General features: G+C 39.8%; 2 protein-coding genes across 2 annotated transcripts; both read left to right on the top strand.

Moving 5' to 3' along the window:
- The first annotated feature begins 58 nt into the window (after positions 1 to 58).
- LOC111327933 (chromosome-associated kinesin KIF4) lies at positions 59 to 17838 on the top strand. Its single transcript, XM_022932252.2, has 31 exons — positions 59 to 585; positions 859 to 951; positions 1678 to 1841; positions 2457 to 2551; positions 2991 to 3113; positions 4209 to 4384; positions 4866 to 4933; positions 5363 to 5423; positions 5546 to 5623; positions 5876 to 5934; positions 6075 to 6171; positions 6500 to 6553; positions 6833 to 7048; positions 7283 to 7383; positions 7869 to 7941; positions 8279 to 8353; positions 8508 to 8618; positions 8868 to 8951; positions 9380 to 9502; positions 10105 to 10257; positions 11373 to 11470; positions 11763 to 11812; positions 12257 to 12336; positions 12905 to 12994; positions 13874 to 14044; positions 14312 to 14356; positions 14669 to 14731; positions 15187 to 15393; positions 15818 to 15931; positions 16095 to 16152; positions 16449 to 17838. Exons 1-31 carry the CDS (start codon positions 154 to 156, stop codon positions 16877 to 16879), a joined length of 3843 nt encoding a protein of 1280 aa, XP_022787987.2. The 5' UTR covers positions 59 to 153; the 3' UTR covers positions 16880 to 17838.
- Positions 17839 to 24009: 6171 nt separating this feature from the next.
- LOC111327907 (melatonin receptor type 1B-B-like) lies at positions 24010 to 25203 on the top strand. Its single transcript, XM_088733810.1, has one exon. The coding sequence runs from the start codon at positions 24244 to 24246 to the stop codon at positions 25177 to 25179; it is 936 nt and encodes a 311-aa protein (XP_088589936.1). The 5' UTR covers positions 24010 to 24243; the 3' UTR covers positions 25180 to 25203.
- Positions 25204 to 27892: the final 2689 nt, after the last annotated feature.

The following is a 27892-nucleotide window of genomic DNA, read 5'->3' as shown; positions in this document are numbered from 1 at the left end:
TCTTCTCTCACTGAACTAACTGCTTGCCCATTGAATTATGGGTAGTAATGGAATGTTGGCGGTTATTTCAAGCGATCAAAACAGATAATTTATGTATTCTACGTTCGAAATTGCTCCGATCTTTCCTTGACCTGAGCAATTCTGTTGTTAACCATGCCCGAGGAAAAGGATAAAGTTATTCCTGTACGTGTCGCTTTGAGAATAAGACCGCTAGTTCCGAAAGAAATCGGCGAGGGTTGCAAACAATGTATCAGATGCATACCAGAAAATGCACAAGTTGTGATCGGTGATGACAAAGCCTTCACTTACGATCATGTGTTCGATACGACAAGTATACAGGAGAATTTATACAAGAAGACTATAATTCCGTTGCTTGAAGGCTTTTTTAACGGATATAACGCCACAGTTCTCGCATATGGACAAACAGGGTCGGGAAAAACATATTCCATGGGCACAGCATTCACAACGTGTAACGAGACCTCTGAGGAAAGAGGTGTGATTCCAAGGCTGATCGAGACTGTGTTTCACTGGATCAATGAAAGAAAGGAAAAAACGGAATTTTTGCTGAAAGCGTCATTCCTAGAGGTACCAATGAAAATGTGTCCAATATAAGTGATTGTTAATACGATGTTTTGATCGAAATTAATTATTCTCATCAGTAGCAAACTAGATTGTTTTTCCCTTCCTCTCAGGCTCTTTCTATCTCTCTCGTTTATGAAAAGAATCTCAGCGATCAATAAAAAAATGAATGAATAATATAAATATATATTTAAACTGTTCTTTTAACAATAATTTTTTTTCTATTTGTCCTGGGTCATGCACTGTTGTGGGAACAATTTTTGATTCTATATTTTGTAGATTCACAATGAAGAGATACATGACCTTTTGAATCCTTGTCCTCCGGAAGAATCTAAGATTGCCATAAGAGAAACACATGATGGTGGAATCAAGGTGAATCTGGTGACTAGTGTTAAAGGGGAACTGGAATCCCTAAGAAGGCACTTTGACCTCGCACAATGATATTCCAGCTTACTGAAAAGGTCGCCTTTTTGAGGAGTAAACAAAATTTGCTGCAGAAAACTGTTCATGCTCTATTTGATAAAAGATTGCTCCTGCTAGCAATAGCTAGTTGATAAATTTATTACAGTATGGCTACATGTATATTGTATTTAGCTAGTATCTCACTTAAAGTTCTACACCTAGAAAATATGTAGCTTTTAAGATCTACTTGTTTGGTAGCTCCTCAGCTTTTGCGAATAAGAATTATTCTAAATTACAGGTAGATTAATCTTTGTCATATTGTTTTGTTGTCAATTAATGTTGAGGTTCTCAATTACTTAATATTCTTGTTTACAAGGTTGTTTCTTCAAGTACCTTTATTTTTAAGCTGACACTGCTTTTAAATGTTATTCTCACACATGACACAACTGTACACCTTTTTATAAGATACACAGAAGAGCTTCATTTGGACAGCTGTATACAAGTTTTCCTTGGTGTTCTTGCTCAATTTGTTGAGATTTTTGTTATGTTTGTGCTAGTTAGAGACAATTGGATTTTACTTACTGTGTGTACAAGTTTACATGGCAATGAAGATTTTTTTTCTTATCTAGTAGAATGATTAGTAATACACCCCAAAGTGTAGAAGCTTTCTTGTAACTTAGATATTATTTTTCATAGATTGCTGGTTTACAGGAAGTAGTGGTAACATCTGGGGCTGATATGGTGAGATGCTTAGAGCAGGGATCTGCATCAAGGGCAACTGGAGCCACTGCCATGAACAGCAGATCAAGCCGCTCTCATGCCATATTTACAATAACTTTAGAACAGAAGAAGCTGCAGGGGTAAATGGTCTTTAGGATTTTTAAGGATCTTAGCCGAAATCTGAGTATTCAATAAGAGTCCCCAGAGATTCTCATGGTGAAAAGAAAATGACTTTTTTTTGTTTTCCACAAAAGTTATAATTTTGCTCAATAACTTTGCCCAGTTGGATCTTGCCCAGTTGCAACAAATAAGTACACATATTCCCATTAAACCTCAAAGTAATTTCATCCTTTAAAAGCTCAAATGAAGTATTGAAAGGACTTTTTGAGGATGTTTTTTGGCATTGAATCTGGACAAGGAAGATTTCACATGTTTTAGGTAAGGATAAGGGTTTTCAGTCGAAAGTGGTCTTAACAATTTAGATCCTACTCTCATTATAGAGTAAAGCTCCCATTAACACCATGGCCATTCCTTCTTGATGAACAAGCAAATAGGAAAAAAAGAATGGTGCACAAAAGCTGTGACTGACCAGGGACGTAGAAAATGAATTTCTCACTTCCCCCCCCCCCCTGCCCCCCCCAACTGGTATTTTTCAAATGTTGGAGAGTGGTGCCATTATATTGATAACCTAGCCTTCAAAAGTCTCTATATTATAGGTTCAAATTTGATAGCCAGTTTTACAACATTGTTTCCAGGAGTGAACTCAAAAAGGCTAAGTTTCATCTGGTGGATCTTGCTGGTTCTGAAAGAGTAAAGAAGACACATGCTCAAGGGGAACGCTTCAAGGAAGGTACAGCTTAATGCTGTTGTAAGATAAAGTGCTTTTTTCATGAATTTTTAGCATGTATGTGACTGCAGCTTAATTTTGATGTTATTGTACTTTTTTAAGTCATTAGCACTTAGTGAAGACTTCAGTTAAGTGTTTGAGAAGTGTTTGACTTCCAAACCCCCCCCCCCCCCCCATTATTCAGACTTGTGGATATTTTTTTCAACTTATTTGACACCGATTTTTTTTTTTTTTTTTTTTTTTGCAATGACAAGATCACAAAATACCTTTGAGATGGCTGGTTTTGTTGTTTTAACATGTTTAGATTAGAATAGTGATTTGCAGCAAAGAAAAAAAATGTCATCTGATCAGAATCCACGTTGGAACCTGACCTATAAAATCAATGATTCCTGAATATATACTCCTGATTCTCTACCATTTATTCCAAAACATTATTTCGCAGGTGTTAACATCAACAAAGGGTTGCTAGCATTGGGTAATGTTATTAGTGCTCTTAGTGATGAGCTGAGGAAATCTAATGCCCACGTCCCTTACCGCGACTCCAAGTTGACACGTCTTCTTCAAGGTAAAAAAAAATTGCACCCAGTACAATAAATCACAGTACAGGGCAAAACCATCTTTGTTTTGTCTTGTTTTTGTTTTTTTCTGTCAAGTTGGGATTTGTTTTCTATCTTGTTTTATCTTTGAACCCACACATCTGGGATGAGAAATGATTTCATGTGACCTGAGCAGAAACATATTTAGCACGATTTCCTAGCTGACCTTACCACGGTACAACAGTAAATGCTCTGCCCTATTTTACACGAAACTCTGCGTGTAAGATTTTACACGCACCTTGAAGAATTAATTTTGCGTGTACTTTTTTACACGTACTTTCGTGTATTTTTTTTACTCGCGCGTAACGCGCGCCTACTTTGCTTGCAAACTGTGCCCGTGCAATGCTGCTATTCTTGTGGCTGGTACTGTTGATGAGATAAGAATGGGGAAAAACTTTATTCCTCATTTTCACTCTTTGAGTTTCAATGAAAGCCGTTTCCTAGCGGTCTACCGCCCCCTGTAAAACCTCTTGCCGCCGTCTGTTGAGCCCGCAAGCAGACTCTCGTGTTTGGGTTCCGCCTAACGGTCCCTTTTTCGGGCGCAGTTATTGAAACACATGAAAACGTCCAAAGACCCATCAATTATACAATCATGTATCTCATATAGTAATTTAGAACGATAACAATTGCGTGGGATGGAGTTGGGGTTGTCATGTGGCCTGCTACACTCCTGTTCTCGTGCACTCTCTTCGCGCTTCCTCGTATAACCTATAATAAAGAGATTGAGCACTGCGTTTACGGAAAACGGCAAACGTCAGCTTGTTCTTCCACGTTTCACGTAAAATAGCGTGAACCTTGCTGCTCTACCTTGTGTGAGCTCACGTCACGGTTTGAAGGTGCCCTGGCATGAATTACAAGGAATAGTTTGAGTGCCCCTTTTCCGACAATTAAGAAAAAGTGAAAAAATCTTACGTAACCGGCGAGGCGCAAGCGTGAAAAAATGGTGGGAAAAAGAGGGTCACGTGGTCACTGTTGCCGTTCATGTTTCACTTAAACGCGCTGCTGAATCTCGCTAATAATTATAATGGCTCAAGAGAGAACAAACTCTCAATTTTCTTTTGTAGACTCTCTCGGAGGAAACAGTAATACCTTGATGATCGCTTGCGTGAGTCCTGCAGACAGTAATTTTGAGGAAACCCTTAACACGCTCAGATACGCCGATCGAGCGAGACAGATAAAAAACAAACCAATTGTTAATCTTGATCCGGCCGCAGCTGAACTGGCGCGACTTCGCCATCAGGTGTTTAAGACATTTTAATGAATCTAACGTATAATATCATAGGAAAATTCGTTACTTGACGAGGGAATTCCGCATTAAATTACACGCGGAAACCCATATCGCACGAATCGTGAAGCGATGGGTGCGCTATCGGGTTTCAAATGCAATTTAACGCGGAATTCACGAGTCAAGTGATGGATTTTCCTTGAATCGCATAATTGAATAAAAATAAGAAAAGAACACAGCATTACTTTATCGTTGTTATGTATACGTAGATGCGAACCAATATCACTTAGTCTCGTTTTCAACTCGCAATTCCACGCTAAATACCTCGCTTCGTTAACCAATCAGAATACTAGATTTTATTCAATAATGCGATTTTAAGGGTGAAAGTGCCAAAGATGCCGAAGGAAATACTGTTGTTACGTGTCAGAAATTTCTGCAAAAGTTGGACTTACATTATATGTTAATCATTGACCGAATGTCATATTGGTCACTTTAGGTCCAGTTGCTTCAAGTGCAACTTCTCCAGGGACAAACCATTACAGGAGTGACTGCAGGAGGGACAAGGTACCGTTTATAATGAATTAGTTTTCGGGGAAAATAGTGGATTTGGGGAGATTCAAGGAGAATCTACCATTCACCAATCCTGTGACGCAAGATATTTTTCGTACAAGTACATCATTTGCGTTCTCTATCATTCTCGGTACACTTCAAAATGTGAAAAAAAGCTATGCAGGGGGAGAAAGAGATGACTCTTCATATTTGTGCTTCCCACTCTTCCTGTCTGAGTCGGTTGCCCTTCTTTTGAAGACGACTGGGAACGAGTAAGCTCCACCAGGGCGTTCACGTGATACGTAGGATGCAGAAACCTTGAGCTTGACATTAACTGGAGAGGGATTTCCACAAGAATGAGGCCTCTGTGGAGGATTCAAGTCCCTTGCCAACTCCATCCTTGATTGAGCTCATTTTACAGTTTTTTTTTTTCGGAATTTTTAGTGACGAGAACACTTCAGCTATCAACATCCAAGAAATGACGGACAGAATCACGGAACTCGAAGTGAGTCTCCTTTGATTTTTTTCTATAAATGTGTGTTCATTGTTTTAATCTCGTTTACAAGTTGCTGCTCCTCACCAAGTTGAGGGGGAATCGACTTATTTAACTTGCCCGTTTCTTTTCAGTCCGAAAATGAAAAGCTGAGTTCCGAGCTGCATGCCTCTGTCGATCAGAACACTCAGATGTACGAGAAAGTGTTGGTGGTAAGAAGAAAATAAAAACCTGTTAAAAGTAATTGTTGAATTGTATGAACTCCACCTATTCTTTTTTTGGTAGCCTAATATAAGCTCCGCCTGGAAAATCCTAATTCCCTGATCAAGACGTTTATAGTAGACCATGAGAACGAGGCAATTCTCCTTGACCATTTTAAGTTCACCTTGCGTATCAGTCTTGTGTTTTTTTTCTTTATACAATGCATTATAATTTTGATATCATGTTTTATTTATCCCTTTTAGGCTGAGCTAGCTCGCGATAAAATGCTGCGAAAATTTAATGAGCTGAAAGGCCATTTTAGGTAGGAAGGCTGTCGTATGATTTACATTACTTTGACAATAAAGCGTTAGGAATGTAGCAGAAATACTTTCTTTTTAATTTCTCATGTTTTCTTTTTCTTTGCATTAGCTACAAAGTGTTTGGTAATTTTGTGTTTTTCAGCGCTAAAATCACCGCAAATGTGGCCGAGTCAGTGGACAATAGCCAGGCTGACATGGCGTTAGCCGAAGAACTTCAAACAAAGCTGCATGAACTCGAGGTCAGCATCCTCACAAAAGCGCACACTTAGTAATATCATTAGCTAGAAGTGACTGCCTGAATAAATGATTACCTTGAGTGCTTGAGTTCAACCCTGGAGGTCAAAGGTTGACATCATCTACTCATGCAGTCTCCCACTTTTCTTTGGAGTCTAGACTCCCACTCGACCGCTAAGTCGCCAAAGGGTTTGTTTCTCCTGTTTGGAGTTGAACAATTCTATGTTTATGAATCACAACCTTGCAGATGACGTGTAGATGTCGAATGCATTAACATTCATATAAAGTCTCTGTTATTTAATGTTCTAAGTGATACTTTGTGTCTGCTTTCAGGAGAGTTTGAGCTCGACTACAAAGTTGGAAGATGTAGTTAAGACTGAAGAACAGGTTTGTTTAGGAAAATCTTCCCAATTCTGACTTGTGCTATGGGCTAAAATTACCCAACAAACAAAGAAAGCGGAACTTTATTCCCATGCCAGTACTTCCTCAGTTCTGATCCGTAAATCATCCCATCTGGCTTGTGTTGATTTCCTTGTAAATTGATGGAGAGAGTCAAGATAACTTCCTTCTAATGACACTTGTGCCAAAAAAAAAAAAAGCGAGCGGCTCGTTATGCTATTTTCTAAAACCAATGATCGCGATCTGCTTCACTTTTTTTCTTGTCAGCCCACCAGTGACACAGAACACCCGGACGAGTGCGACGAGAGCTCTGACCCAAGGTCCCCTTCGGATGCCTCATTTGTTTCCCAGCACGCTTTAAGGCGAGCAGAGCTTGGGAGACAACTCCAGGAATTGAATAAAGCACTCGCTCTTAAAGAAGAGTTAGCCAATAAGATGGTGTCGAATGACGAACGGTTGTCCAATATGAGAAAACAGTATGAGGTCAGTACGAGTTGTCGACACAAATGTTTTTCCAGTTAAGGCCGTTTTGTTAACACATTTGTTCATCTTTTGAGTTCCTGATTCTTCTTTATTCGTTCAATTTTGCTGAATTTGTTTAATCCCTTGATGCTTCTTCTCCAAGTTAGTTTTACTCTAATTAAGAAATTTTTTAGAAATCTCGGAAAATCCTGGCTCCACACTCTTTTAATTCATGACTCTCTTTATTTTGTGAAGGACACTGTTCGCGAACTGGAGGGTGAAATTTCGAGGTTGGAGAAGGAAAAGGCGAGTCTTAGCGTTGCGTTAACCAGCAAGAAGTCCGAAGCCTCCGACAGGTAAGTGTGAATGTGACTGGTTTCAAATACGGTCGACAACCCCTTTCCACCTTCCCCCTCCCCCTCCTTCCCCTTTCCCCCTCTCCCACTCTCCCCCTTTCCTCCTTTCCCCCTTTCCCGCTGTCCCCCTCAACCCCTTTCCCCCTCTCCCCATTTTCCTCTCTCCCCCTTCCCCCTTTCCACCCTCTTCCCCCTTTCTCACTTCCCCCTTTCTCACTTCCCCCTCTCCTCTCCCCTTCCCCCTTTCTCCCTCTCCCCGTTTCCACCCTTTTCCCCCTTTCCACCCTTTTCCCACCTCCCCCTTTCCTCTTTTCCCCCTCTCCCACTTCCCCCCTTTCCTCCTTTCCCCCTCTCCCCCTCTCTGCCTTTTCCCCTTTCCACCCTTTTCTCCCTTTTCCACTTCCCCCTTTCCTCCTTTCTCCCTTTCTCCCTCTCCCCCATTCTCTCTCCCCCTTACTCAGTGTAACATTCATTCTCCTTTCCAGCAAAATGAATGAAAAGAACAGGAATAGAATCAAAGAACTTGAGGCCAAAATTTCAGATCTGAAGAAGAAGCAGGTTAGTTCAGTTGGCGGTTATCGTTTTCGTTTGATGGAACTGATTTAGTGCCTTACTGCCATTAAGAATGTTCCCTTTTTCTGTTGCATTTCTTAGTATCATCATGGTTGTATGATTTAATTTTTCCCAGCACGTGTGAGATGATCAGTAACGCTGCGTGCATGAAACAACTGCAGACGTTTGAGTTCTTGATAATTTCATCCTGTATAAAACTAGATCATTTTCATTTTACCTTCAGTTTAATAAGACAGGGATAGCTCGTATAACTTGGTGGGCTAGAAAGTTCTGAAAACAGGACCAAGTCCTATGTATTTATTTTGTTATTATTTGTCAACAGGTTGAACAACACAAACTTTTGAAAATGAAGGAACAAAGCGACTGTACTATAAAGAAACTCAATTCTGAGATTCAGGTTAGTGGTGATCAAATGAATTGCCTTGATTTCTCTCCGTTCTTACAGAAAGCAGCCACTTAGATGTATTTTTAGCGATGAGAGTTGTCAAAAAAAAATCAATCATTCTACTACAAAAAGAGAGATCTTTAAATTCTATTTTCTATCCATGCAGGGTATGAAGTCGATCCGTGTCAAGCTAATGCGCCAGATAAAAGAAGAATCTGAACGCTTCAGAGCACTGAAGGCTCAAAAAGACAAGGAAATTAATCAGTTGAAGGACCAGGTCAGCGGTCTTATGGAATCTTTTTGTAATTTCGTTTTGTTGATGACATTTTAAAATTCATCAATAATAGGATTAATTATTAATTAATTATTAATTAATTATCATCGACGTCATCATCATTGAAGTCATCATCAAAATCATAAGGGTCATAATAATATTGTGAATAAGTTATGTGGATAAAAAGGCGTGGTAGGTTTATATATAAGTCACTATGACATCAGTTTGAAATGTACACGATTCTCTTCACAGGGTCGCAAAAGGCAGTTTGAATACAAGAAGTTGGAGAACATTCATCAGAAGCAACAGGCTGTCCTCAAAAGAAAAACGGAGGAGGTAAACCGCATATGACCTACACGTGAATGGTAATGTTGTGGGCACTATGATCACGTGTTCAGGCGTTTGTCAACTTAAACGAATTTGCTTAGATGGACCGAAAAAGAGTGAAAATGTCAAGCCTGGTTAAGGGTCGAAAAGCGGTATTCACTTACTTCATGTAAGTAAGAATGAGTATAAGTAGATTTTTAGACACGTCGTACTGAGGTGAATAACGGGCTATTCTCGATTTAGAGAGTGAGAAACTTTGTAAAACGGATAATGAAAATAACAGTTTTGTAACAAGGACATGACTAGAGGTTCTGCAATAAGAAGGTTTATGAAGAAAGATATTTTTTCATCTTGGGACAAAGAAAGACTCCGAGTTCCTTGGGAAATTACACCTCATAGCTTCGGATTCCAAACTAAGAATTAATATCTTTCATTAGGTGTCGGCAGTTCAGAAGCGTCTTAAGATGGCGCTGGATCGCCAAAAGGAGGCGGCGGAGAAGAAATCCATGATACAACAGCAACAACAAAAACAGGCCGAGGGACTTGTTCCAAGAATGAAGGTATCTCCATCAAGAACAGATGGCGTAACCCTACCCACAGCAGCCAAAAGGCTATTACAACTGCCTTGACGCCTTTTTACCACCACCTATGAGTTGGAAAGTCTTTGGTTTAGCATTTTACTCTATGAGCAAGCGCCAGATGATAAACTACTACCATTTGGTGTCATTCGAGGATTTAAAAACAAAATAAAAACAAACAAACGTCGAATTTTTTCTTTTGAAATTAGGCAATTAATTGTGGTGCGCATGAACTTAATAGCTCACCTGGAAACCCTCGACAAAGCGTTTTAAGCTCGATGAAATGTTGATGTTACCGCGGATAGCATTGGAGTTCCGGATAAATGCTTTCGTATCAGAGGCTGGTGAAGAACGACATTCGTTTACGAAGAAAGGCACCTAAAATAAATGAAAAACTGAGTTGAAATCTTACGTTTGCGTAAGGTAGATGTTTACCTTTTTTTGTAGTCGCGGTTAAGGCATGAAGTCGAGGTCCCTATGAGCGTGGGCTAAGCCAGACAGACACTAGGAAATCTCATTAAAAACTGAGTCGAAATTTTATGTTTGCGAAGAAATTACATGTAGATGTTTACCTTTTTTTGTAGTCCTGGTTATGTCATGAAGTCGAGGTTCTTGTGAGCGTGAACCAAGCGAGACAGACACTAGAAAATCTCATTGACGATAGGAAAGTATTGTCGAGACAACTAGCGGAGTTAAGAAGTCAGGAAGAAGATCAACATGACGAACCTGCTGCCAAGGTAATGACTACCTGTCTATCTGTCTGTTTGTCTGTCAGTAAACAGTGGTACTACAATACCAAAGATCCTCATTGCCTATTAAAACTTTTCTATTTATTTGATCTCAATGACTACCAGCAGTCCCTCCTTATGGGCGAAGTTCGTGGCGCAAATAAAAACAAATTCAGCGAAAAAGAAAGTTGATGTTAGCTTCCCCTCCGCGAGGAACTCTGGGAGTGAGGTACACTACTTTTCGTGCACCTAACTCCCAGAATTCCACGCGGCCGAATAGGAGGGACTGCTCTTGGTCCACGGCGTCATCACCTTTTGTTCTCACCTGGTGACTTCCAAACTTCATGAAATGTCCAAATAACTTATTAAAGTGCACCTAAACCCAAAAATTTTTTTTCGCTTAACGAAGTAAGCGTATTTTTTGGAGTATTTCTGTGCAAAAATTGTTTTATTTGCTCAAATCTTCAACTTTCTGTGCCTAGTCAAAATACGGAAAATCGGCCGCCGTCTTGGCTCAACACCGAGTTTAAAGAGGAATGGTTCTAGCGGGTAATGTGACGTCAAATCGAGAACACGAAAGTCTGCATTTCACACATTTTCACTTGTTTGGGAAGGTTGTCGTCGATATTGTCCAAAATATGCCGACTGGGTGTGTTGTATGAGGAATGTATGAAGCGCGATACCCTCTTGCAAATTTCGCACGTTGCTACATCCTCCTACAACACACTTAGTCGGCAAATTTCGGACAATATCGACGACAACCTTCCCAAACAAGTGAAAATGTGTGAAATGCAGACTTTTGTGTTCTCGATTTGACGTCCCAATACCCGCTAGAGCCATTCCTCTTTAAACTCGGTGGTGAGCCAAGATGGCGGCCGATTTTCCGTATTTTGACTGGACACAGAAAATTGAAGATTTGAGCAAATAAAACAATTTTTGCACAGAAATACTCCAAAAAATACGCTTATTTCGTTAAGCGAAAAAACATTTTTGGGTTTGGGTGCACTTTAAGGTTCACCATTGTAATGTTGGCACAGTGTCCTGAAAGGAGTTTTTCTTGTACTTTTCGGTCGAGGTTTTGCTTGCAAGTCTCTTTTTTAACGCCATCCTTATTGTATTTGTAGAAAATACTCCAAGAGGCTGGCACTCCGAGCGACAAGAAAAACAAGTCACATAGTTTACAAATAAGAATCACCACCCTTGAACACGAGCTCGAACTAAGGTTTGTTAATACGTCGTCAAGAAACGTCTATTATTTTTCTTTTTAAGTTTCAAACTTTGCTTCTCATCAAGATTAAGTTATTCCCTTTACTTCGTAATTCCATTCACGTCATTCGAATTATTCTCTAGACTCTATGGCGTGTTGTCTCAAAGCCTTTTTACTGCCGAGTTTTTTTGTAGTTTTAATACCTAGGTTTTTAAAAATAATTTCCCCCTTCACTAACTATTCAGTTTTTCTTTAACTTACATCTTTAGCAATGTTAAAACTAACAGAAGCTCTTTCCTTCCAACAGGAGTTCCCAAATAGGTGTGCTACAGCAAAAGATTCTTGATGCAGAGCAAGGTAAATTTAGCATCGTCCTAGCCGAAGATATGCACGGGAGACTTAGCATGGAAATTTAGCAATCGTGAGCTGCGTAAACTGTTTGCTTTGAACAGCTATTCACCGAAGTTGTGTTTAACGGTCGAGATGGCCACGAGTAAGGAAACAGGTCTGGATTAAAAGTAAACGGAAGAGTGAGACTCGCAGATCAGATTCATTTACCACCTCCTTTCTTGACACGAAGGCGTGTTCTTTTCTTGGAGGAAATTACTCGAGTAAAAAAACCTCTGAAATCTTTCCCTATTCCCAGCAATGCGAAATGAAATTTCCATGATTTTCTTTTCAATTCATGTCTTTAACCCCAGCACAATCAGCTTCTCATCAACTGTAGAATAAAGGCCAACCCTTTGCATTTTTAAGCAATCGTTCGCCAGATCATTTATTTTAATTTTTGTGTGAACTTAGGGGAAAAATCAAGACATCGCTGGAATAATATTCACAGCATGGCTGAAGCAAAGGCAGGGTTGCAAGTTTTGCTAAACATGGTGGGTTATTTTTGTCTGTTTTCTCCTTTTCTTTTCGATTATAATGCTAGTCGGTCCACGCGTACTGCAGGTGGTTAAATGATCCCAGACACGATGAAGTGTGAAAACTCAACTAAGCTTTCGATTTGGTACTTTACGTTTTAAATTTTCATTGCAATTGGCGAGAATACCGGACGGTCCGCTTTACCGAACGTGTGGCATTGTGCCACTATTGTTTACGTAAAACTACAAGATAAACAGGACCATGTCCATTGTGTTTTATCACTGTGAACCTTTTGGAAAAAACGCGGATTATGGACTGAACGATACGAAACGGGGATCTATTGTCTTTTAATGTAATTGTGTCATAGGAAACAAAGGGAGAAAAATGTCTGCGGTTTAAATTCACAGAATGATTTACATTTTAAAACTGCACACTCAAGCTTAAATCCTTTCTCGAACCAGGCATTAAGTGACCTTGTAAACCGGCCTGCAACAATCTCGTCGTTGACTCTTTCCTTTTTATAAGAACGGTGTATCTGGTACAGTTGATATCGCATGAAATATTAGTATATTTTTATCTTCGCAGACAGTGGCAGCAACTCTTGCCAATACAAAGACGGAAAAATCCAGAGAGGAGTTTGAGTCCCAGTTAAACGAACTAAGGTCACGTGAAGAGGTGGGAGATAGCTAGGACCACTGCTGCATGAGTGCAATGAAGTGACCATTTTTTTCACTGCATTACCGCAGTAGGGTAGGACTGGAACGGAACATATGCGAACCATGCGAGTAGTCCACCCAATAAATCCCACCCCAGGGGAGGACATCCATCACACAGTAATCTCGTGCGTGGGAAATTAACGTGTCTTACCCCTAACCCTGCAGGAGACGGGACCTCCATTTATTCGTCCCTATGCGAGAAGACTAGAATATCTAACCATTTCTTGATGTTATAGAAAGGTAGCTCATTCTTTTCAATTATTTTAAGACCTTGAGTATTGGTCCGGCCGGGGCTTGAACCCTCGACCTCCCGCACAACAGTCCAGCGCTCTATCCACTGAGCTAACCGGGAGGCGGGTTAGCTCCATCGTAACATTAAAGAGCTCATTGAAATCATTATGAAGGACACGTGGGTTAAGATAGAGGAGGAATATATCGTTTCGGTTTTTTTTATCGCATTCGAGACTGGAAACCTTAAGAAGTCCTTTGGGACAAAAGTCAACAACTATCTCAACTCAAAAGACGCCCTCTTTGGTGATCAAACACGGGCCATATTGGAGGAATGCGACGAGCTTTCTCAAGGCTGCGTCAATTTTGTTCTGTTTGTCAAAAATTAAGCAATGGGTTGAAAATATTTTTGCGAGCGCCTTATTGCTCAATAAATGTATAGCGCTATCTACCAGACTTATCGGAATAATGAGTATTAATGATCGATACATCAAGATATTATTTAGATGTCGCTTTTAATTTATCAGCGTCCATACTACTGAATTATTTGGCATAGATCTTAAGATTACTCGCGTGTGGATTTTACTGAAGTGGTCAAGTTCTGTTTCAGTCCATGTCTTCAGAGCATCAGGCTGAAATGAAAAGAATTCAACGATCTCACGACGATTTCGTGACACGTCTTAAGGAGGAACACGAGGAAAAAGTCCAGTGCCTTCTGCAGCAAATACCTTCCAGCGACGCCTCGTATAATTCCCAGCAGGAAACAACAGAAGAGCTTCAGGTGACAAATAAAAAAAAAGAGGTTTCTCCAGTTTAGAAACTGCCATTTGAAATCAAAGATGGCGGCTATTTTTCTCTATGAAATTACTGAGCACTCGCTCGCCCAAATTACGCCTGTGCCGTAAGCTAAATTCTCATTGGCTACTTGTGGTATTTGCCTTGTTCCGATTGGTCATTGGGATTTTTTTATTTTGGTTCTACAAAACTCAGTCAATCGAGAAGCGCCCTAATATAACTTCATAGTCTTTTTTTTTTTTCCTTTTTACAGGAGCAACTCGGGGCGTTGAAAGAAGAGAACAACAACTTGAAAGAGGTATGATACATGTGTTATTTTATTTTTCAATACAAATACAAGTTATTATTTTCCAAGAAGTTGTTTTATATTATTACCCAGGTATGGCAAGCCAATTGTGGCAATATTCAATACTAAAATTCAATGAAATTCAATGAATTGAAGTTCAATTCAATAAAATTCAAGCAACAATTAGCTTGCCGTACTTAGGACGTTTTTCAAAGTTGAACTCTCTCGAAAAGTGAACTTTCGAACCTTCGAAAATGCGTCGTTCGAATACCCCTTGAAATTATCTGTTTCTCTTTTGGCTTATGTGAGTGATTTCTTTTTTAGCAATTGAGACAACTGAGGGACGTCTTTGCATCTGATTCTCCATCCCCCAAACCAAAGAAACAGGTAATTAAAAATAAGATTCGTTTATCAATTTGCTGCTGAACCCTGGTATTTTTTCGATCTTTTTTATATCCTTTCGCGCTCGACTGTCTAAGAAAGGCTCATTGTATGAAGGCACGTGGTTACAATAAAACAAGTAGCTCAAAATTTAGGGACCTCAGTTTCATACTAAATAAACTGATCGTGGCGACCATATTTTATCGGCAGATTTAAGTTATCGATCTAAGATCGCAAATTTGTCGTCATTTCTTTTTCAACTTCGCGTTCAGAGTGCACTCAAACCAATTTGTCCAGATGAACATGTAGGATTGGCGTTGGAAACATCATTTTTTTTGGATTTTACCCCGCCGATGGTTGAATTAGGTATCTTTTCCAAGTTGGTAATTTGTGAAGTTTTCCACCTGCCAGCAGAGGTAGCCTAACAATTAAAATCTTGCATTGCCTTTTTTCCCTATTAGAAATCAAAGAAGAAAACGGTTGAAGTACTCCAACACGACGAGGACTGGGCCATGGATTTGAGTGAGGAGAGTGAACAGGAGGATTTGGTTGAGCTAGACCCAGACTGGGTGAAAACCCCCGTGGGCCGGCGTCCACAGCGGAGGTCTGGGCGACGCACCCAGTCCGCTGACGCTTCATCACTTATCATTAATTCTGGGCAAGGACAGGTAACTAGGCGGGTCGAATGCATAGTATTTTCGTCTTTTTTTAAGGAGTTAACCGGTACAGTTAAAAAAAAACGAGGAATATCATCCTTGATATCTAGTCTCCTTCTAACCGGAGTGATTTGTTCATCTTGAATCCGCTTGAAGGAGAAATGTTTTTGTTAAGAGAGAGGGTGTTCGCTTTCTCTTTACTGTGGAAGCCTGAGTGGATTTTACTGGAAGAGCAGTTTAAAATTACATAGACGAATAGATGAATAAATAGATACACGAGATAGATTCTTCTTAACCGGAAGGAAAGAAGAACGGATAGATCTGACCAACGTACCGACTGACTGACTGACCGGCAGATAGATGGTTGATAGATTGTTTGACAGGTTGATTAGTTGATTGCTTGACTGACTGCTGACTGATTCGCTTTCATTTTTAGGGATGCAAGTGCACAGGGAAGTGTGCAACAAGTAACTGTCTTTGCAAGAAGAGCTCTACTGCTTGTTCAGACGAATGCGGATGTAAAGCAGTGAAATGTGTTAATCGTCAACTGGTATTTGTATTTCATGTTTACCGTACATTACGTTAAAGTACCTTTTCATTATTTTGAATAAAAGAAGTATTTTATCTTCTTGAAGTACTCACATTTTCGCTTCTTACTGTCTTTCGCTGTCTTCAGAATTTAAATGGTTAAAATTCTTCCAATCCTTTTTCAGAAATCTCTGCCGGAAGTGCCGACTGTGGATATAGGAACGCTAAGCGAAAATGGAAATGGTGAGGGAATTGGAATGTATAGGAGAAAGTTTTAGTTATCGTCATCTGGCGACCATGTTACAACTTGCCGACTTTGGAAAACGCTGAGCTAAGCTAAGATTTAGATATAAATAATTGAATTGGTGAGCAAAAATATTGGGTACTTGTCGGCTTACGAAGTTGAGAACTCCGTGATAAAATTACGACTAATTTCTCAAGCTTTGTCGCGCGATGTAAAGGCGACGTCTCTCACGTTCTGGCATTTAATAAATTGTTTGATTAATTGATTGCTTGATTAAATGGTTTCTTTCTCACAGCTTCTTCACCACCCTTTAATAATGACAAAGATGGGCGACAGGCATTGGTCGAATTGAAAAATGTATCCCAAGAAACGAAGAAAGAAATCAAGAAAACAGTGCCATTATCCCTTAAACAAAATGGAACAGAGAATCAACTGGTAACAAGCACAAAGCCTGAAGTGCTCCATAAACCTTACTCCAGCAGTTCGGTTTCATCTTCTGACGAAGACGGAACACAATCAAAGCATCGAGGTTTCTCTAGACCCGGGTCCACACCTGGGCGGTCTGTGTCCGGTCTCATCAAATCGAGAGCGCCTGGGTTCAGCTTTGGTTCCGCAAAGAAGATTGTTGTAAATAAGCCTATCACAAAGTTCAACCATGAAAACAAGAGGAAACGAAAGTTGTTGAAACCTTCCAACACAGCCCTAAGCCTGGGTGCTAAACCTTGATTTGTAATAGCACATTTGCGAATTACCTTTGGCGTCTTTTTCAAAGCGAGTTCCGGTGCTCATCCTCTCCTATGATTATAAGTTTTCATTTACATACAAAGTGAACTCATTTTCATACAATATTGGTTATGCATCAGGAGAGCCCAAAGGTATTTCGAAAATGGCCGCTGGTAGAGTAGCAGAGCAGCGTGGTTTTACGAATGTAATTCGTATTGTAAATAGTGTCAGTTACAGAGACTAAGATATGAAGAACTGAATGAGCCAATCAGATTTGTATTCATCACGGTGGCGGTTTTATTCACTTCAGCCTGTGACTTCTTATGAGTTAAAATACTGGCACCGTAACGTAAATTTGGAGTTAGGGAGAGCACCGAATGGAATTAGTAGAAACCGTCAACTGTTGTCTTTTTTTTTTTTTTTTTTCGGAAATATCATAAATCACTTTTTAAGAGTTGAAGGATGATTGACTGATGATAATCTTCCTTTTAGAACAGTTTTTCTTTTTAATCATTTTTCCTCTCTAAACAAGGATTTCATACAGCAGTTATCCTCAAATCGAAATACTTTATTTTCTATTTTGATAGTGTTATTACCACAAATCATTTCTATCATTTTCAAAGAATTCCAATCGAGTGTCATAAAACTATAACCAAAGTAATCAAATCGGCTAATCAAAACAGGGCAAATCATCAGGAGCAGCCAATGAAGCGACCAATCAAAACAGGGAAAATTATCATAGGTAGCCCGTGAGAGTTCAGTGAGTAACCGATTCGCTATTGGTTCCATGTGGTTGTGCGAGTTTTCAAGACCAACCAGGGTGAAACAAAGCCTGTACAATCGCAGATTGAAAACTGCTCTATTTGCTTATCTTAGCCGATTGTAAATTTATAAATGGATAATGTTTTAATCTTTTCCGTTTTTGGTTTCTGTGCTCAAGAAATAAATTCCAGAACGATCCAGTCAGGGGTTTCGTTAAGGGCCGGGCACTGAAAAAATTGACCCGCTGTGAAGACGAATTTTCCCTTACCATCAACAGTAATCTCAATACTTATTTCCTCGAATAAGGGACCACACCCTAAAAAGCGCTCGGCTCGAAGGTCATTATGTCAGACCAGCGCCCCTCACCCTCACTTTCTTAGGTAGAAAGGATATAAGGAAAACTTGTTTCTACTGCCACTTCATTTATAAACTTTTAAGCTTCAACTACAGCGGAATCAGTGCAGGAGAATAGTTCTTTTCTTTTCTATTGCATTGTTGACCATCCAAGACTTGATCACCGCGGAGGGGGGACTGGGCTCATCTATCGTGACACTCGATGTTTCTAGAGCTAGTGACCACGACTCTTGAATTCTCCGAGTGGATTGCAAGATCTTCCCTACATAACATACGGCTTGTGATTGTCTACAGACCGCCTTCAGAGGAGAACCGTGTTCCCGTAGATGTGTTTCTCGCCGAGTTTCCTGAATACCTTGAGGCTCTACTATTATGCAAGGAACAACCGCTTATAACAGGCGATTTCAACATCCGCGTAGACGATCCTCAAAACTCTAATGCACGGAAATTCTTGGAGCTTCTCGAGGGCCTGGGTCAGCATGTTGATAAGCCCACCCTCGCGATAGACGCACTCTTGATTTAACTATAACACGCATGTCTGAATGCCTCGTCTCGCACACGCCTGTAGTAGATCAGTTTATCTCTGATCATGCCGCTGTCATGTGTTGGCTCACACCGCCGAGACCCGCACTTTCCGTAAAGAATTCCAGCCACAGGAAAAAGTCAAATAATATGGAGCAACTTAAAAGAGATTTTCAGTCTACCGAGCTGTGCACAGCAGTAAAACCAAATACTGCTAATGAATTAGAGGCATACGTAAACTCGTACAACAGCACCCTTTCTGCTCTCCTAGACAAGCATACTCCGCGTAGGAATCGCACAAGGGTTAGCAGGCCTGTGGTCCCTTGGTATAGCAATGAAATTGATGATGCTAAGCGCTCACGTCGGAAAGCTGAAAGAAAATGGAGAAGAACGCGGCTGCCTGTGGATTTTGCTGACTTCAAGCGGTAGAGGAATAAGGTTACCAATCTCATGAACAAGACAAGGGAAGAGTTTTATTTCAAATTTATAGAGGATAATGGAACTGATCAGAGAAAGCTATTCTGCGCTGCTAAAAAACTGCTTGGCGCATCTAATGTTTTGAACTTTCCTGTCCATCTCGACAAGAATGTGCTTGCAAATGATGTCGGCAAATTCTTTGTGCGCAAGATAGACCACATTCGTCCGGATACCGATTCCATTTGCTTGAGTACAACTAGTTCTGCTGGTTGTAATCTTGTCCCGCCGGACGGGGAGGCCTCGGATATCACTGACGAAGTACTGCACTCTTTTGGCAACCTCAGTGAGCGAAATGTGTGTGAGCTCATTAGAGCCTCTGCCAAGAAGTCATGCGTATTAGACCCATTTCCAACTAATGTGGTCTGTGATTCATTAGATGTTCTACTTCCGGTGATCACAAATATGGTGAATGCATCTCTGTCCACTGGATATTTTCCTGACAATTGGAAGGAAGCTATCATAAACCCTTTGTTCAAGAAGGGCAGATTGCCATATGTTGCTTAGAATGATTAGGTAAATTGAAATGTCTAGCGACTGGTTTCGATGTGTCCTTGTCATTCCTCTCCACTTCTCGAAGGTGTTCTCGGAATCGGTCACCTAGTCTTCTGCCTGTTTCGCCGATGTATATCTTTTTGCAATAAGTGCAAGTTATGCAATAGATTACATTGGCGGAGGTGCATGTGAAGTGAGCGGTGATCTTAATGGATTGTTTGGGTCCTGATATTTTCTCAGTGTTGTGAATGAAAGGACACGTTTTGTATCGTGCACGAGCGTATTTAAAAGTGTCTGGTTGGTCATTAGTCTGAAAAGAACTTCTGACTAAAAAATTGCCTATGTTTTTGTCGCGTTTGAATGAAATGAGCGGAGGCTACGAAAAGATAGTGCTTGTCTCTGGATCGTTTTGAAGTAATTTAAAGTTTTTAAGAATGATGGATTTAACTGAGTGGTTGTGAGGGTGAAACGTGAGAGTGAATGGAATGCGGTCGGAATCTTCCTTTTGCGACGTTTGTAGTGCTGAATGTCGATCAATAAGTTGGGCACGGTGGTAACCCGCTTGAACGACAGAATCAGGGTAACCACGTTTATCGAAAAACTGGCACATTGACTCTGATTTGTGGTGGAAATCAGAGTCATCACTACATAAACGACGAGGTCTTAGAAATTGAGAAAAAGTAATGGAATTCTTAACGTGAGATGGATGCGAAGACAAATACAACATAATAATAATAAAATAATAATAAAATCTTTATTACCGTGTCAATGTATTTAGCTCATAGAGCTAATTGGGGACACCTACTTACTAAATTAATAAAAAAAACTATGTACAGTATCATAATAAGTAACAATACAGCCGATAAACTATGCATTAAAATTTTAAAATATTTAGAAATATCAACAGTGTTCAGATAATATAAAAATACTTGTACCATGCAGATAAAAAAAAAAAAAAAAAAAAAAAAAAAAAAAAAGTCACGTGCTGCAAAGATTGCAGCAGTTGCAACTGTCTTCCACTAGGCTGACCAGGTCAACTCTACGGATTCTAGTTTTAAAGATACTAAGGCTTGGTAGTTCACGCATACCATTTTCTAATTTGGACCAAATATATGGTCCTTGATACCTTAGTGTGTGTTTACCATAGCGTATAGTGTTAAATCGTGGTATTTCAAAGTCACTATTCCTAAGGTTATAACGAGTACCCTTTCGAGCCTGTAGGTTTGTAATACACACTAGGGCATAAACCGTTGCCTTCAATTGAGTACCCTTATGCGAGTCTGTAGGTTTGTAATACACACTAGGGCATAAACCGTTGCCTTCAATTGAAACTTTGATGTCTAAAAAGGATGAAGAATTTTCAGAAATTTCCCAGGTATATTTCAGAGCCGGGTGAAAAGAATTGACTGCGGTTATGAATTGAGTGAGCTCCTCTCTGGTAGAGGAGGTAGCGCCGATACAGTCGTCGATGTAGCGACCGCAGAGTTCAGGTTTGGAGCCGTTGTATTGGCTGAAAAATTGGTGTTCGACAAAACCTACAAAAAGATTGGTATAGCTTGGTCCCATTTTGGTACCCATGGCTACACCATTGGTTTGTTTGAAAAAGTTGTCCTCGAATGAAAAACAATTGAGTGTGAGCACTAGTTCGGCTGAGCGTAGTAGTGTTTCAGATTTAGGTTCCTTAACGGTACGTTGATCAAAAAAATGTTTAAGGGCCAGAAGACCTTCACCATTAGGAATGACAGTGTAAAGAGACAATATCCATGGTGAAAAGAAGTTTGTTTTGGCCAAGGAAATGAAAGTCGCGAAAAATTTGAAGAGCGTGTTGGCTGTCTTTAATATATGATGGTAAAGTTTTGACGATGGGAGCCATAATTTTGTCTAGATAGCTGGATATAAGTTCGGTAGGGCAACTGCAAGCCGAGACAATGGGCCGACCCGAGTTGTCAGGTTTGTGAATTTTAGGTAAAAAGTAAATACAAGAAGTTCTGGGAGTGGTTATGATGAGATTTTTTGCTCTGGCCGGCAAGTCTTGTTTAGTTAGGAGTTGGTCTTCTGGCCCTTAAACATTTTGATCGTCATTCAGCACTACAAACGTCACAAAAGGAAGATTCCGACCGCATTCCATTCACTCTCGCGTTTCACCCTCACAACCACTCAGTTAAATCCATCATTCTTAAAAACTTTAAATTACTTCAAAACGATCCAGAGACAAGCACTATCTTTTCGTAGCCTCCGCTCATTTCATTTAAACGCGACAAAAACATAGGCAAATTTTTGGTCAGAAGTTCTTTTCAGACTAATGACCAACCAGACACTTTTAAATGCGCTCGTGCACGATACAAAACGTGTCCTTTCATTCACAACACTGAGAAAATATCGGGACCCAAACGATCCATTAAGATCACCGCTCACTTCACGTGCACCTCCGCCAATGTAATCTATTGCATAACTTGCACTTATTGCAAAAAGATTTACATCGGCGAAACGGGCAGAAGACTAGGTGACCGATTCCGAGAACACCTTCACGATGTGGAGAGGAATCACAAGGACACATCGAAACCAGTCGCTAGACATTTCAATTTACCTAATCATTAGAATAAGAATAGAGTCTATTGTGTTATGCCTCCTTCTTCAAAGCCTCCCGACATATGTAAATGATGTGGACGGGTATTCTGAAGTTGCTCCATTCTAATCAACATGTGGCAATCTGCGGTCTTTCGGTAGCACGGAAAGCCGTAAAACTCTTGAACAAAAGCTCATCTTTCAAACCGGCAGTCTAAATCCCACAGGTATCAACGAACGCTTTTCATTCCACTAATTTATTCGTTTTTCTCGTTGCCATTTTCTCACCAATCACGTAGCTCCATCTTCTGCCACACACAACCCACAATTCCTCTATTCGCTCCGACGAAGGGCTATCGCTCGAAACGTCAGCTTTTATAATCGTAACGGTGGCCAATTTACCATTTCAACTTTGTTGATATATTGAAATTATTTCGTTACCCCCACCGACGTAGCCCCAAACAGTTTCTTTAGAAACTATCACCCTTTATTCGTATAAGAAAATATCTGCCTTTTGAGCTACTGTAATGCAATATTATATGGTTTGCCTGTTATACACGTTAATAGGTTCCAACGCGTTCAAAACGTTGCCGCCAGGTTACCGACCAATACATATATCTTATTACACGACTCGGGCAGTCAGAGGGCCAATAACGAAAATCAACCAATCAAAATGCTCTATTGCCGGTCCAATATTCTCTAAGTATTGGACCGGGCACTGTCCCGAATGGTCCCGAATGATACCACATTTGTGTCCCTTTGAACTTCAGTCGTATAATAAATCTTTTATTAACCAAGCTTGCTCGGGACCGTACTGGAAGAATATCGACCCTCGGTCTTTATTGTACGGACCTCGCTGCACTCAGTCCGTACTGTCAAGACCTCGGGCCGATATTCTCCCAGTACGGCCCTCGCGCTTGGTTAATAAGATATATTTATTACACGTTTTGTTGTGTAGTATCGCTGAGTATTTTTACGAGTTGTACCGTATTTTGACGAGCCCGTAAGGCGAGTCAAAATACAAATAACGAGTAAAAATACTCAGCGATACTACACAACAAAACGTCTAATAAGTTATTTATTATCCAACACGCCAAACTGTTATTTCAGTGCGGGCGAATTTCGCGGATATTTATTTACGGGGAGTGCGTGACAGAAGTATGCGAAGCGGAACGGAATTGGCGCGTTGTTGTGTCGCTATTTCTATTTTCTTCATTAAATGAAGAAATTTTTTGGTCGTCAAGCTGTTTTTCTTCGTTCGATTCATCTGATGAACTTGGACCTATATTTTCCAGTCATTCTGACTCTTCGTCGTCGGAAATATGTTTCAAATTGTCCGCCACATTTTTTTTTTCATAACTACAATCTAATTCTTCCCTTGCGCGATGCGAGAAAACCTGTTTAACCGGTACTACAATAGACGACTCGTCTGTGGCGTTATTTGTACTCATCTAGGTGTAGTTGGATAATAAACCGCGTTTTCGCACATTGCACCTGTGATGATTAATCTCCATTGACTTCCAGTTAAATTTAGGATCATTTTTAAGGTAAATTTGTTGACTTTTAAAGCGCTCCATGGCCTAGCGCCAGCATATCTTAGTGATGTGACGTCATTTAAAGGCGATTCTAATTATAATTTAAGATCAAATTTTAGTAATTTATCAGCTCGCCCGACAATTGAATCTGCCAAGACCACTGGGGACAGAGCTTTTTCATTAGCTGCCCCATTTTTATGGAACTCTCTTCCGGAAAGCCTAAGAGCTGTGAGTAGTGTAAATATTTTTGAGAAACAACTGAAAACGCATCTCTTTAAACAAGCACACTGTTAATTGGGTGAACATTTTTACACTATGTACTATATAGATTTTTTATCGCTTTTTAATTTATAGTTAAATATAATTTTGTTTTCATTTTGTAATTTAACCATCATATTCCCTGCGGCTTCTTTTAGATATTTTTTTAACTTATTGTAAAGCCTATTAGATCATATACTTATAATGGATTTTGCGCTTGTTACCTAAGCCGATTCGTCACTAGCAAATATTGAGTCTGTCAGTATAGCACAGTTTTTGGCCAATCGCTGATAAATGTGTGGTAATGTTGAATAATACGAGTTATGCCCTAAGCATTAACAAGAATATATACAGGAGATTGTGTTAAACTTAAAGAGTCAGGCAAGCTCGGTCAGTTGCAAAATGACCCCATACGAAAATGGAGAAAAACTTTCTTCAGAGCTTGAAGCCCGAAAAACTTTCCTCGTTGTAATCGAGACATTAATCTGCCTCGTCAATACTGGAGCATCAATACTGGGAAATATTCTGGTTTTGGTCGCTGTATACAGAAATCCACGACTACGAAAACCCTCAAACTTGTACATAATTTCACTGGCTGTTTCCGATTTAATATTATCTGCTATTGCTATGCCGTTTACCTGTGTCTCAACGATGGTTGGAAATTGGATTTTTGGAGCAAAGCTTTGTTGGTTCCAAGCTTCTTTGGCTACCATGCTTGGAACAACATCTCTAGTGAACATATCCCTTATTGCAGCCAACAGGCTTTTAAAAGTTGTCTATCCAAACACTCATCGCAAGTTGGTGTCGGTTAAAACAATTTTAATTTCCATAGCATCTGCCTGGTGTTTCACGGGTGCCATTCCGGTATCATTTTACATCACGAATGTTCATAATGTGTTTCATCCTGGCCATATCGTTTGCCTGTTTGACTTCAGCACCGCAAGTTACACTCTTATCGCTTTAATAGGAGTTTTCGAAGCCTTTATGCCATACCAAGTCATTTTCATCTGTTACTTAAAGGTGTGGCGTTTCGTTAAAAGGCACACTTCTCAAATGAGCTCCTCTAATGTAAACGCCGAAGATGTTCATCTTAATCGTTTGTTGTCGTGCATTATTGTCAGCTTCTCAGTTTGTTACACTCCATTTCTAGTGATTATTTTGATCGATAGTTTTCACGAACATTTTTCTCTTCCTCGGCAAGTCTACTTTTTCGGTTCAGTGATGGTAGGACTGGGAAGCTGTGTAAACCCAGTTATTTACGGAATTCTGAACAAGGATTTTAGAGAAGAATTCAACTCGATATGTCGAGTGAGAAGGAGGGTCGAACCACAGGATTAAATTAAACACTATCTCAGTATTAAATTTGTTATTTTTCATTATTATTATTTCGTTAAGTCACTTCAAGTTACTTTTCTCTCTCCATATTGACTCAACGTCTATGTGGATCACGGTGTTGCGGTTTTTTATTTTCTTTTAAAGATTTAGCCAAGATAAGGTTTTTAGAGTCCATTGAAAATAAAGTTAACAAGTGCCCCGTCGATTTGGCGCCGTCCTTCCAATTAGCACCCCTCTGCTGAAATTTTAGAGAAGCGCCCAGGAGCTTTTTCTAGAAACTGCGGCATTAATAGTGTAAATTACGACCCACGTTTTTTATGGACCTTGTGGGAACAGACACACTATAATGGTTAAAACTACTTACACTTTGTGTCTAACGGATGTCTCGGTCGATATCTAAATAGAACTTAAGCAAAAACAGCAAGATTTATTTCGTTCAGCAGTTGCACGCAGTTTTTTTCCTTTTTTCACGGACGGCTCAGATTCGGTTTTATATTACCCAAACTGCAAACATCATAATGGCAGTTTTTTTCTCGTTTCATGCCCTATCTGAAAAATCTTGTTCAAAGACTTGTGAATAACTTGTAGCTTGATTCATAATTGATTGATCTACGGCTACGCTCTGAAAATGATAAATTATCTAGAAGTTACCTGAAATAGAACCGACTGTGAGATAAAAACAGTAAGTAAATAAAATGAACACTTAAAGTGCTACTGAGACGAAAATTAATGTTCTTCAAAACAAATTTTTTATTCCGACAATTTAGTTTAGATCCTAAACAAAAAGAAAAAATATAATTCAGACCTATCGCAGCAAGAAAAGTCCGAAAAAATTTGGATTAAAACCCACTAAATTTCGTCCGCCATTGCTCAAACTACAACTGCTGAGCCAACGATAATTTTTGGCGTCTTTCCCCATTGTGACATCATACTATTCCTTTCATCGAAGCATTGTCAAAGTAAATTCAGTAGCGATCTTGCTCGAAAATCGTCGCTGTTCTCTATTTTAAGCGACAGTAATGGTTCTGATACGATGAATATATGAAGTTCATTATTTTGAACTGCGGTTATAGATACGTATGATGCACGATCCTCGCAGTAGAGAGCGCTATTTGTGCGATAGCGAAAATCAGACCTGAAAAAAATCAAATGAATAAAGGCTGATAGTTTCGAAAGAAACTGTTTGGGGCTGCGTCGGTGGGAGTAACGAAATAATTTGGATATATCAACAAAGTTGAAGTGATAAATTTGCCACCGTAACGATTACAAACGCTGACGTTTCGAGCGTTAGCCCTTCGTCGGAGCTGAAAAAAATCAGGCCTGTACGGGATTCGAACCACTGACCTCTGTGATACTAGTGCAGCGCTCTACCAATTGAGCTAACAAGCCAACTGGGAGCAGGCCGTTAAGTTGATTCGTAATAAACCCGTGATGATAAATCAGATACGATGAATATATGAAGTTCATATATTTTGAACTGCGGTTATAGATACGTATGATGCACGATCCTCGCAGTAGAGAGCGCTATTTACACCGAATAGCGAAAATCAGACCTGAAAAAAAAAAAAACAGGCCTGTACGGGAGGATTTTTTTCAGGTCTGATTTTCGCTATTGCATAAATAGCGCTCTCTACTGCGAGGATCGTGCATCATACGTAGAATGGTTCTGTTTCTTCCGATGAGGGGTGTATGAATGATTGTTGTATAGTGTCGAGGAGAAATATTGGATATATCGCGCTCCGTGCGACGAAGAAGTAGAGCGACGTGCAACCGAGGAAGAGGCCGTCGCTTTTGAGGAAAACATTTAAACGTGGCTAGTGAAGAAATGAGGGAGCTAGAGCTTCAAAAGCGCCTTACTGGTGACGCAGAAGTTCATAATACAAATTTTAGTACATATGTTCATAAGGTTTTGTAGCAGGATAAAAATATCTCTTGAAAGGCTATATTTATTGTAAGTTATAAGATGTCTTCGAGCAGTACTCTTCCAGCCAGTTTACCCTTGTTCTTATTTCGCTGGAAGTTCAAATCTTTTCTCTTTGTCATGTAATGTCTTAAGGCCGTTATGCAACGCTTTTTCTAGCGAAACTGTGGTATACCAGGGTTTTGAAGAAAGTCAATAGCCTGTTTATTTCTATGAATTGTGTTTTACTTACTACGCATTACTATGGACTCGTGTTTGTGCAGCTTCTCATCTTCGGAAATAAATCAGAATGCTGATAAACTTTTACAAAGGACTACTTTTTGTTATTCTCAGGGAACAAAAGTATTTTGTCCACACTGTTACTGTGGCACCCAGAAACTGAACTCCAGAAATACATTTACTTCTGTAATGTCCTTGCAATTCAAGACAACTAAACCGTATCAGTAGGGAGTTTGCACACTCCTGAATTATTTTGTGTTGAACTATACCCAACTGTCCTGTGAGAATCAAATCAAAGTGTTTGTAGCTTTCTTAGTTTAACAGTAATAAGAAATTTAAAAGCAGTGTGGTCCTGTAGTTTACATGGTTGCATGGCTTGCTGCAAATCTGTAGTTCACCACCTTCTCTAACCTTAGATTTGCCAGGTGGTCTGCCTTCTACAAATTAATTGTATTTGAATGTGCTCCCAAAAATTTAGATTAGAGGAAATAAATCTTAACAAAGGTTAAATTAATTTTACCATAAGGTAATCAATGTTTCTAAACATTTGGTGAAGCAGGACAATTCTAATATTAC

The sequence above is a fragment of the Stylophora pistillata genome, chromosome 9 (assembly GCF_964205215.1).
Source record: "Stylophora pistillata chromosome 9, jaStyPist1.2, whole genome shotgun sequence".
In the NCBI taxonomy this organism is placed as follows: Eukaryota; Metazoa; Cnidaria; class Anthozoa; order Scleractinia; family Pocilloporidae; genus Stylophora; species Stylophora pistillata.
This window is presented reverse-complemented; position numbering and strand designations above follow the sequence as displayed.